Below are 12,366 nucleotides of genomic sequence, written 5' to 3'. Positions count from 1 at the left end.
ATAAAACTTTTTGGAAAAATGACATTTTAGCCATAATATGTATTGGAGTACATGGAAGAGTAGTCCTTGCCTTACATCACTATGACATCCCATATGCGGCCAATTTGAAATCTCCACGGGTATAGTGATTACCAATATTTACAACTTTTAAAAATTCATATCTTTCTTTTTGTTTGTCCAATATTGTTCAAACTTTCACCTTATCAACTTGTCAACTTGTCTGATTTTTCTTTTCCTTATAAAAACAAGTTTTTATTTGGGTTTGATTCCCCTTTAAGCTACGCCTACCATTGTTCTCTTCATCCATTTCTTTACACAATATATATATATATTATGACTCATGAGACACAGACATGTATCTCACCAACCAATTAATGCGAGCGGGAATCGCGAGCTGATTTTTTTTTTTAGTATACTGACAGGAAGAGCGTGCCTGTTTAGGACCGTAGCTCATGAGAAGTATACATATCTCACTACGCAGAAAGTACGAGTGCCGAGAGTGAGCTGAAATTTCTTTATATTCTGACCTGAAAACTTGATATTCTACGAATTTTTGGAAACAATGATTAAGATTTTGTATCTAAAAGAAGAATAGATGCGAGCGCGAAGCGCGAGCTGAATATTTTGATATTTCAATCTGAAAAAATGAGTTTAATGGACGTTTTTGATAAAGAACAAGATATATATCCAAGAAAAATTATTGCAAATCGAAGCAGGAGTTCTTTTGAGGCTTAGAACTGAAAACGGGACCTTTACATTCACCTATTTAATCATGAAAAGTATGGGTTTTTACTACAGAACTGATGCGAGCGCAAAGCGCGAGCTGAAAATTTATATTCCAATCTGAAAAGCGGACATTTTGAGCATGATTTTCAATAGAGAACGAGTTGTGTATCTCATTCTCGCTTGCTGAACATTACAATCTTAATTTTTTTATGCATATCCGGAATTATTGGGGGGCAAAATGATGTTTGCCCCCCAATATTTTCATTGGTGGGGCGATCGCCCCCCTGCCCCCCCAGGATCGACGCCTCTGTGTTCTTAGCTTGTTTATAAAAGTATCAAGATATCCACAGACAGCAAGCATACTTATGTGTACCTAATTTGTGGGACAGCAGTTTGAGATACAATTTTGCTTTTTAATATAGAAATGTCCCCGTCTCTCTCCAACTCATCATTTGGCCATAAAAAGTTTCAAACTTTTTTTTCAATGATAAGAAACTCATTACCTCCAATTTACCACTCATTTCATTTTCAAATCTCATTGCACTATCATGAACAAAATGAAAACAAAACTGAAATCTCATTATTGTATGGCAAAATGGTTTATTTCTTTATATTTTCACAATGTTTTTTTGTTCAAACCATTTGTAATGGCAGGATAGATTTTAAATCCAATGTAATGTATAGGAAGAACACATAATGTCTCACAGCAGAGCAAGCATATACCAACGAACCTACTAAAAACAATAATTTATTTCAGAGTACCTAATGAAGTGTTGATTCACATTCCATCACATGCTATTTCCGTGTTTTGCCTCTTCCACTTCCTTCATGTAAATTTCTCAAACATTAAAATTTAGGTTTAAAGAAAAATTAATATTAAAATTAACATTAAAATTTAAGTTTAAAGAAATACATATTTCATCAAGGGAATAATAAAAATTCCAAAATATCATAAATAAACTTTTACTCGTTTAACATTTTGCAAATGAATCGCTGACTTCATGTACAGACAAAAAAAAAATATTTTTTTTTAAATCCAAAATTAAATGGATTGAATAACACCAACCTTTAAGGTAAGATGAATCTAAAAAAAATAATATCAAACATGAAAACCAAGTTTAATATATTGTTTGACATCTATGAGGTACAATTGAGAGGTGATCTTGTATTTGACTTTTCATTTTTACAATCCAATATCATACTTCAACTTTCTATGCGAAAACGCCAAGTGATTATGCTGGCAAGTCCCCTTCTTCTCTGGATTTTGTCATTAAAAACTCTCAAAGGGCTTTAAAATTATATAAATGCAACAAGGATTTCATGTCTTGTTGACATTGACCATAACTTTTTAAGTTCTGTCAAGCGAGTTTATAAGATGACAAAAATTCAAGCATTAACTTTGCAATAGTAATTTAAAAAACTGAAAATCATCAGATCAAGCATAGTTGAATAATCATAGAACAGGGGAGGGGGCATTTACCAGAAGATAAACAGCTCATATTAGATTACCTCCCAACTTTCAAATCCTTCTTTTTTGGACTATACCAACAGCTTCAAAGCCCAAATGTCAGAATCATATGAAAAAGATGCTCTTCAATCAACTGACACGATATTAGGAGCCTACAACAGTAGTTTATAACTTGCTAAATATGCTTTGATCCAAGTAAAATATCCATCAACATTCAGTACAAAGTTCATACCTAGCAAAACAGCAGCATTATAATAAAAAGAAAGGAACTCCTACTGAATAAAACCAATATTCTTCAATCCTCACTGAACCAAACATATCAATGAAGCATGCTCAATTTCAATGTAAAGATTAACTCAATATTATTTGTAATCAAAGGTGTTGTGAGTTGTGTCATGAAACTTTTAGGAGCAATAAAGCTTTCAAATCCAAACCAATAAATCTATTTCTTGAAGGAAAGCTTAAAGAGTGAGTAGCAACTCCAAATGGTCCCTACAGCTGTGAGACCCATCGCAAAGGCAAACGTTATTCTGTCACGTCCCAGTTTGATGTGAACTGGTAGCCCATCAGGAGTCTGTGGAGAAGACACAAAATCATATGCATATGCAAGTTCTTCAAAGTTCTACATTTCTCAATACTACATGTATTATAGTTACATATACTTTTTTAAATTTAAGTTCAATAATACATTGTGAGCTTTGGTTTGATAAAAAAAAAAAAACTTGGAACCAATTTATATAAATGTTTAGAGAAGCAGATGGTCAATTATCTTTAAATGAGAAAATATCAGAAGACTTAAGACTTCCTCACCCAGGAAGTCTCGAGTATTGAAAGGGTGATCATGATTATGTTCAATGTGAATGTGGCATATCTATACATGTAGAGTTGGTGTGACCATCCCCATCATTACTCCAATTTTTTTTCTTTCTACCACTGTAAATAAGAAATTTGGTCTGATACAGTCAACTTACCCCAAACCTCGCCTGGTTGAAGGCAACCTTGTTCTTGAAAAATCGGGACATGGTTCCAGACGGTGCTGGTTTCTGTGCAAACTCAATTGGAGGGGTTTCTTTAATTTTGGTTTGTGTCAAGCCCTGAATTGTTAAGAAGAAACAAACTTTTGATATTTTTGTATGACTAAAATCTTCATGATATATTTTATTTCTAAACATGTTTTTTCCAGGATGATAGCTTTTAGAGGGATGATCCAGGGTGAAAATATTTATATCTTAATACATAGAGTAGAATTCACTGAGCAAAATGCCGAAAATGTCATCAAAATCAGATAACAATCACAAAGTTGTTGAAGTTTAAAGTTTAGCAGTATTTTGTGAAAACAGTCATGAATATTCATTAGGGGGTCTGATGATGTCACATCCCCACTTTCTGTTTTCTTATGTTATTACATAAAATCATATTTTTTTTCATTATTTCATACTTGTGTGAATATGTCTCCCTTATAATGAAATAAGTTGCAGCAATAAATATATCATGCACTAAATCAGCTGTCAATACAATTTTTCTATTTCTTGGAGGGAATTTTTTTAATAAACCTGATTTCAGATAATAAAATACAAAAGAAGAACATGTGGAGATGTGACATCATCAGCCCACCTAATGAATATTCACGACTGTTTTCACGAAATATTGCTAAACTGTAAAATTCAATAACTTTGTTATCTGATTTTGATGAAATTTTTGGCATTTTGCTCTGTGGATTTTACTCTATTCAAAGCTATACTGATCATGTATTGTAAAAACTAAAAAAAAATCAAAGTAGGGCCTACATGTATTTCTACAGTTACACTTCGTCTTCAGTTACAACAACTTGACCAAGAACAAACATGACAAAGGGGCAAAACATATAGGCTAATATGGTGAATGTACATCATGGAATCATTTCAGCATTCAAGAAATAAATAGATCCAACAATTAATACTGACAGAAAAATATTGCCACTCTTTTGTGTAGGCTATGCATGAGTTGTGTTGCACCGCTTAGCTATACAATTTGACAAGTTGAAAAACAACAAACTATTATTAAGTAAGTGAACATGGTGAACAGCATCATGAGCATGATCAACAATGAACAATAGAAGAAAAAAATCACGACTTTCAACATGTTCAATGAAAATTAGCTGGTGATTTTTACCCCTGGATTATATGCAGATAATGGATCAGCGCTAGAAACTTTTCCACTTGCTGAATTGTGTTTAAAAGCCATGGTAAACTGTGAATTTATAGACTGATAGTGATATATAGTGAGGACGACATTGATGATACTCACTAGCACTGTTTGCAAATCTCCATGAAATTTTATTAATAATATGGTGTTCATTTAGTTTATAGAAAACAATATATTTGTATTTATTATCATTTTTTCAGTTACAATAATAATTTTCATCATAAATTTTTTTAATTTTTGAAAAGAATAACTTCAAATTATTATTTTAATTATAAATAGAGACCATTTTTATTTTAATATGCGAACGAGTACAACATGTCAGCGCCCTGAGACAAATTCGATCCTCTATCTCTTCCTGGAGGCTGGACGCACATTTCTTCTTTTTCAGCACACTTGGACTGCATCAAATAAAGTTATTGAGACAATGTGACATACAGGATCTCATTACTTTTAAATATACTAGGCTACATTATCATCTGAGAATATTCTAAGCTAAATGAATGAAGTGAAGTGAACGTGAAGATCCCCGAGGAAGGCTACCCGTGCCGTGGTCCAAGACGCGACGTGCATGTGAGTTAATCGGATCGGTGGAGCTGCGGCTCCGTCACTATAGTATAGGGCTGCGGCCGCGGCAGGTGTAGCGGCGAATCCGATGCCTGGCGGATCCACCGTCGGATTGTGTGCCTACATGTACCATGATTACCGCACACCTTTTATTTCAGCATGCATGTTCAGTGCTTTAAAGGGATGGTCCGGGCTGCCGCCTGAAAGTATTGGCCATATCGTGAATGCTGACTCCGGAGCCATAAAGTATACAGTACCTGAATTTCACTAAGCACGACTACGCCTCGTTGACTTTCGATAGATTTAGTTCGTTCAATATGCAAGCTCACTCGGCTTGCTCTCCGCGGACAAGACTCTCGCACGTGGGACAATTTCTCCGTTGACACGACATTGCATGATAACTCTCGCATCATCACACCCCAAATCATAATGGATCATCCCAGATGATATGATATCATACACAGTCACACACAATAATTTTCAGCGTACTATTACTTTATCTTCCTTTTTGACTCCAGCGCGTATTATTGTGTTGCCAAAACCCATTGACGGAGCCAAAAAGGAGGATAAAACCTAGAATCTTAGTTTTATCGTTCTTTTTGGCTCCGTCTATGGGTTTTGGCCACGCGATAACACGCGATGGAGTCAAAAAGGAAGATAAATAATAAGCTTGTTGAAATTGTAGTGGATGGATAGCCAACTGTCTAAAAGTGGCAGAGTGGTTTTGAAGAGAAGGGAAAAGAGGGGTTGATGGAATATATACAGGTTAATTACCGTGCGTATCATTAAAAAAGTGGAGTCAAAAAGGAGGATAAAGATATAGACAGTTTGAATTGATTTATTTAGTGGATAGCCTACTGTCTAAAAGTGGCAGAGTGGTTTTGAAGAGAAGGGAAAAGAGGGGTTGATGGAATATATACAGGTTAATTACCGTGCGTATCGTTAAAAAAGTGGAGTCAAAAAGGAGGATAAAGATATAGACAGTTTGAATTGATTTATTTAGTGGATAGCCTACTGTCTAAAAGTGGCAGAGTGGTTTTGAAGAGAAGGGAAAAGAGGGATTGATGGAATATATACAGGTTAATTACCGTGCATATCATTAAAAAAGTGGAGTCAAAAAGGAGGATAAAGATATAGACAGTTTGAATTGATTTATTTAGTGAGCCTATTACTGTCTAAAAGTGGCAGAGTGGTTTTGAAGAGAAGGGAAAAGAGGGATTGATGGAATATATACAGGTTAATTACCGTGCGTATCATTAAAAAAGTGGAGTCAAAAAGGAGGATAAAGATATAGACAGTTTGAATTGATTTATTTAGTGGATAGCCTACTGTCTAAAAGTGGCAGAGTGGTTTTGAAGAGAAGGGGAAAGAGGGGTTGATGGAATATATACAGGTTAATTACCGTGCGTATCGTTAAAAAAGTGGAGTCAAAAAGGAGGATAAAGATATAGACAGTTTGAATTGATTTATTTAGTGGATAGCCTACTGTCTAAAAGTGGCAGAGTGGTTTTGAAGAGAAGGGGTTGACGGAATAAACAGGTTAATTATCGTGCGTATCGTTAAAATGTGGAGTCAAAAAGGAGGATAAAGATATAGACAGTTTGAATTGATTTATTTAGTGGATAGCCTACTGTCTAAAAGTGGCAGAGTGGTTTTGAAGAGAAGGGAAAAGAGGGGTTGATGGAATATATACAGGTTAATTACCGTGCGTATCGTTAAAAAAGTGGAGTCAAAAAGGAGGATAAAGATATAGACAGTTTGAATTGATTTATTTAGTGGATAGCCTACTGTCTAAAAGTGGCAGAGTGGTTTTGAAGAGAAGGGGTTGACGGAATAAACAGGTTAATTATCGTGCGTATCGTTAAAAAAGTGGAGTCAAAAAGGAGGATAAAGATATAGACAGTTTGAATTGATTTATTTAGTGGATAGCCTACTGTCTAAAAGTGGCAGAGTGGTTTTGAAGAGAAGGGAAAAGAGGGGTTGATGGAATATATACAGGTTAATTACCGTGCGTATCGTTAAAAAAGTGGAGTCAAAAAGGAGGATAAAGATATAGACAGTTTGAATTGATTTATTTAGTGGATAGCCAACTGTCTAAAAGTGGCAGAGTGGTTTTGAAGAGAAGGGAAAAGAGGGGTTGATGGAATATATACAGGTTAATTACCGTGCGTATCGTTAAAAAAGTGGAGTCAAAAAGGAGGATAAAGATATAGACAGTTTGAATTGATTTATTTAGTGGATAGCCCACTGTCTAAAAGTGGCAGAGTGGTTTTGAAGAGAAGGGAAAAGAGGGGTTGATGGAATATATACAGGTTACTTACCGTGCGTATTTAGTTGGAAAAGTGGAGCCAAATAGAACGATAAATATATAGACAGTTGATATACTTTGACTTATAAAAAGTTGAAGAGTGAAGAAGAAAAAACGATGGGTTAATTAAATGACAGTGAAATTTCTATGAATAGTGGAGTAAAAATGTAAACTTGGCTTAATTATCGCTGACTAAATAAAATGTTTGATAGCAACCAAGATTGCATATGATAGGGTTATTTTATAATTCGATTTTTTTTCCTTTCCTACATTTAAGATAGATTGTTAGGAGGTTAATAAAATTTGTGGCACTGACTAAATATATAGGCCGATCATTTTATTCAGTCAGTCAATTAAGTCAGTCAGTCATGAGGCCTGACTTGGCTGACAAAATAAGACAGAACTATGAATTGGGAAGATCATCAATGTGATTGTTGCTGACTAAATAAATTTAGGACGATTTTGATTCTATCAACTTTTAGTAGACAACTGTAAATTCTGCTTTCTGTCAATCAACAGGTGTGCATGAGAAATTAACAAGCATGCATGTGGCACAAGCACTTGAAGCCGTGAAATTTACATGTCTATTGAATTAGGCATTCCTGCACACTTGTAATATACATATCATGTAAATATCATTTTTGAGGAAGTAATTATTTTGTGAAAGCTGTGTATCGAGCTGCAGGGATTATTGATATTCATTTAGTTTGTTGAAAGTCAGGAATGATTTGACAAAGTGTGAGGTATATTCCTAAACACGAATTTTATTTTTAGTCAGTATTATCCCGTCAGTGAAAACAACGTTCTGAAAAAAAGAGCAGAATCAAACAAACAACTTTCCAATATGTTTTTCTTTATTTTAGTCCAAGCCAACACTCAAAAAGCGAAAAAGAAAATGAGATATTTGAGAGAGAGAGGATAAGAAAGTATAGCCTCGATCGTGCGGACGCACATATTTTGATCGTGAGCATATAGACTCTATGATCGCGAGCCAACTCGAGCGCGGATGGAACTTCAGACCCTTTGTCGAGACTATAGTATAGGCGTTGTAAGAAATTTTGGACCCCAGATCTTTTTTGTCTCCGGAGTCAGAAAGCACGATAATGCCAAAGTATTTATAGCTTAATAAATAGAGTAGAATTCACTGAGCTAAAAGCGAAAAAAATTTCATTAAACTCGGATTAACGGATAACAAAGTTATTGTATTTTAAAATAAGTTTAGCAATATTTTGTGAAAACAGTCGTCATGAATATTCATTTGGTGGGCTTATGTTGATGGACTTGTTCTTTTGTATTTTATTATATGAAATTAGGTTTATTAACATTTTTTTCCTCCAAGAACTAGAAAATTTGGATTGACAACTGATCATTTAGTGCATTAGATATTTATTGCTGCAACTTATTTCATTATAAAAGGGAGACATTATTCACACAAGTATGAAATAATGAAAAAATTATGATTTTATGTAATAACATAAGAAAACGGAAAGTGGAGATGTGACATCATCAGCTCACCTAATGAATATTCATGATGACTGTTTTCACAAAATATTGCTAAACTTTAAACTTCAATAACTGTATTATTTGTTATCCGATTTTGATGAAATTTTCAGCATTTTGCTTAGTGAATTCTACTCTATGTATATTAAGATATAAATATTTTCAGCACGGACCATCCCTTTAAAGGCCTCATCCTGAAATAAGTCACCTCTCTTCTTGTGTGCATTGTGTCGGTATGTGTGCGCTTTATTGTCAATGACAATGTCATACTCCGTGATTGTAGAAAAATACAGACCGGCCTTGTATTACAGATTGCATGCATCGTACGCATCTGAAAATATTTTGATACGCTCAAAACTGTGCAACATCCTTCCAACGCAACGGGAACTTGAATAGAAAGATGATGAAAATGGTAAAAAACACATTTTCAAAGTCTTAATATTCTAAAAATAATAAAATACTGTAAAAAATAACTCATCTGTGATTTTATTGGTTTCTCAACTTTTCCCATAGAAAACACAGGTGATGTAAAGCTGAATAAATGACATCTTTTTCTGAATTTTTAGTAGGTATTGAAGATAACTCACTAAATGATATGTGAAGCTAGAGATGAAAGGTTATGACATTTGTGTTTTTTTTAGCGGGGGGGGGGGGGGGTATCTGTATTTCAAAAAGACAATCACATGCCTAAAAAGTTAAATATCTGCTCTTTTATTTGATACCCTGATCACAGAAAATGGTCAAGAAGTAAAAAAGTTCTGTTCCCTCGAAACAATTCTTGTATTTCCATAATTTCATTAAATAAATATGTTTTCAACAGTTTCCCACGGAAGCTATCACACGGTTAACAAAAGACTTAATGCATGGCTGATCGTCAACAAAATGGAATGTTGAGTAACTCGGAACGCCAGCTTGTAAAACCTCTTCATTTTATGAAATTATTGAAATTCAAGCATTATTTCAAATAACCAGAACTTTATTATTTCTTGACCATTTTCTGTAATTGAGGTATCAAATTAAAGAGCAGATATTGAATTTTTAAAAAATGTGTTTTCTTTTTGAAACCCAGACACAGCCCTCCAAGTGACTTTTTGGTATTTCCTCTTCAAATTGTTTTTGCTCACTTATGCTTGAATGAGAAATAATTTAAGTTTAAGTAATTTCAGATGAAAGAGGAGATTTGAAGCTTTACAATGGTAGGTCACTTGTCTATTGTATTTGTGATTAAGTTATGAAAAATCATCGACAAATCTCGGTTTCATTTTTTCTGGGACGCACAGTATATTGGTGTGGGGATAAAAACAGAAATTAAGCAAAATTTGATTTTTTTCTTCCAAAATCTCTCTGTATAATAAACAATGCAACAATTCTTGTTCTTCTTTCCAGGAATTGGCATCATGGAGATATGTGCTAGATGTACTCTGAGATTTCATAAACTAATGTGCTACACAAGATATTACCCAATCAGTTTCATGGTGAGTATTAAAAAAACACCACCCATCTTGAATATACAATTAAGAAAATTGAACTGTGAAGGATATTGTCTCAAAGTCATTAGAATTATTTATTGTTTTGTACCTAAACATAGGTGTATGTTGTAAGATTTTTTTAATCAACAAAATTATCAGAAATTTTAGGGAAAATCCCTGCTGACATCAGCTTGGTATTTGATAAAAACAAAATGAAGCACCATGTATAATTATTCATTTGTGAGGTTTGACTTTGGGATCAGAAGGTAAAAAGGGGAGTCATAAAAGCAGCATCTCTCTTATTACAATTGCATCCTCAAACCATCCCACCACCCCTTTCATCATCTACCCCTCGTCCAAATATACGTAAGAGCAAATAAGAATCAATGTCAACATTTTGGGCTATACAGAAGTATGCATGAAAATATGCTTCTGAACCGATGTATTCTTTTCTTCCAACCGCAGAGCACAAGGCCAAGTCCTGACATCCCAGTTATCAGGATCCCCAAGGCCTTACAGAAGAAAGTCCAGACCATTCAAAAGAGCCAAAAGAAAGGTCCAATCAAGTGGAAGGGTAGGATCTTCACTGCTAGGCCTGGTACAGAGATCATCTCATCCAAGAGAAAGGAGCACAACCACTATCTTAACCAGACCTACCAGAAGCTCTCTCCTCCCAAGCTTGCATCTCAGGGTTGGAAGTCCAGTAAATCCAGGGGGGATTACTTTAACATTCTAGCCTACAAAGGGGTAAGTGAAAGCCTTCTTCTTGCAGCAGAAATTATATTGGCTACTCAAGCATCTAGTGAAAATTCAGTGCTTTTCAATTTCCCCTTACAAGGTATTGGATGTGAAATTTCCTTCTCAGGGGCTCTCATTCGTCTCTGAATATCTCCTTCTTATGTCCACATTTACATCAAATGTCAGGCAAGCTCATGCCACGTCAATGTTCCCTGCCAAAAAATCTGATACAGCATTGGTCTTTGACTTACTTGTGGCGGGCTTCTCTGCTGTCTTTGCTGTCTCTCTGTCTTCATAGATTTTTTTTTAATAACCAATATGATTTTAAGATGAACACCATACATATTGAAGAGTAACTTCAAGTTAAAATCATCTTTCGGTAATCACATTCTATAATGTATTATGTATGACACTCTCTCTCTCTCTGTCTCCCTTCCTTTTCTCCCTCTCTCTGCCCCTTATTCTTGCTTTCTTTAATTTCTATATTCATTGCTGTCTTTTTCAGAATCCATCGATCACCAAGACACAAGAAAATGAAGCAGAGACTGCGGATAAGAAACCCAAAACTTTTCAAGACCTGAAACTGGATCCTTCTGTCATTAGAGGATTAGATTTTATGGATATCAGTACACCTACAAATATACAGGTATTGTTCAATTGAAACAAATGAACTACCTATAAAAAGCGAAAGCATAATAGTTGTAGTCAGCAATGATTATAAAAGAAAGTCTAATATGATGATTACCGGTATTCATTCCCACATCATGATAGATTTGGATCCAATGTGTATTGACATAGTTCCTGTCAACCGAATGCTCATAACAAATCCGTAGAGTGCCCAAGGTGCTAATTCTCATTAAGTTAAGAATTGCTTGGATCTTAGATTTATATTTCATTCTCCCTTTCTTCCCCTATACACTTGCAGTTGTCTGCAATACCTAGTATCCTGCAGGGAAAGAACACTCTGTGTGCTGCAGAGACTGGTAGCGGGAAGACCTTGACTTACCTACTTCCGTTGATACAGAGGTTGCTTGATGAATCAAAATTGACAGGCACATCTACAGCTGCGGAGACTGGTCTGCCTAGGAGTGTGGTGCTTTTGCCTGTCGGTGAACTTGTCCATCAGGTTCTGGTAAGGGTCTCATTGGGCCATGGAACACGATGCTTTGTGAATGATTGCACTGTTGATTTGAGAAAAACTGATAGCACATTGTGATCAATGCAAGCGATCATCGGTGAACTTTCCTATCAGGTTTGGGTAAGGATCTCAATCATGGAAAAAATAAATTCTGGGTCTACATTTTTAGCCCATACTACATTGTAATACCATTTTATATTAGATCCTATGGGCATTTCAGGGGCGCTTTATTAGTTTTCCAGCGCTCTGTAGGGCTTTTCGGGGATGAATT

General features: G+C 35.0%; 2 protein-coding genes across 2 annotated transcripts in view; one reads left to right on the top strand and one right to left on the bottom strand.

The window, feature by feature from the left end:
• Window positions 1-1,306: 1,306 nt before the first annotated feature.
• On the bottom strand, window positions 1,307-4,511 carry LOC121418733 (cytochrome c oxidase subunit 7A1, mitochondrial-like). Its single transcript, XM_041612811.1, has 3 exons — window positions 4,346-4,511; window positions 3,166-3,288; window positions 1,307-2,768 (listed from the first exon to the last, which is right to left on the bottom strand). The coding sequence occupies exons 1-3, from the start codon at window positions 4,415-4,417 to the stop codon at window positions 2,637-2,639; spliced, it is 327 nt and encodes a 108-aa protein (XP_041468745.1). The 5' UTR covers window positions 4,418-4,511; the 3' UTR covers window positions 1,307-2,636.
• Window positions 4,512-4,674: 163 nt separating this feature from the next.
• The window catches only part of LOC121418732 (probable ATP-dependent RNA helicase DDX28), a 38,008-nt gene continuing 30,316 nt past the window's right edge, over window positions 4,675-12,366 (top strand). The window contains exons 1-5 of the mRNA XM_041612810.1: window positions 4,675-4,948; window positions 10,137-10,225; window positions 10,685-10,966; window positions 11,463-11,603; window positions 11,883-12,089. Coding sequence (XP_041468744.1) covers window positions 10,148-10,225; window positions 10,685-10,966; window positions 11,463-11,603; window positions 11,883-12,089 — 708 coding nt within the window. The 5' untranslated portion in view covers window positions 4,675-4,948; window positions 10,137-10,147. The remainder of the gene's footprint in view (window positions 4,949-10,136; window positions 10,226-10,684; window positions 10,967-11,462; window positions 11,604-11,882; window positions 12,090-12,366) is intronic.

The sequence above is a fragment of the Lytechinus variegatus genome, chromosome 7 (assembly GCF_018143015.1).
Source record: "Lytechinus variegatus isolate NC3 chromosome 7, Lvar_3.0, whole genome shotgun sequence".
Lineage (NCBI taxonomy): Eukaryota > Metazoa > Echinodermata > Echinoidea > Temnopleuroida > Toxopneustidae > Lytechinus > Lytechinus variegatus.
This window is presented reverse-complemented; position numbering and strand designations above follow the sequence as displayed.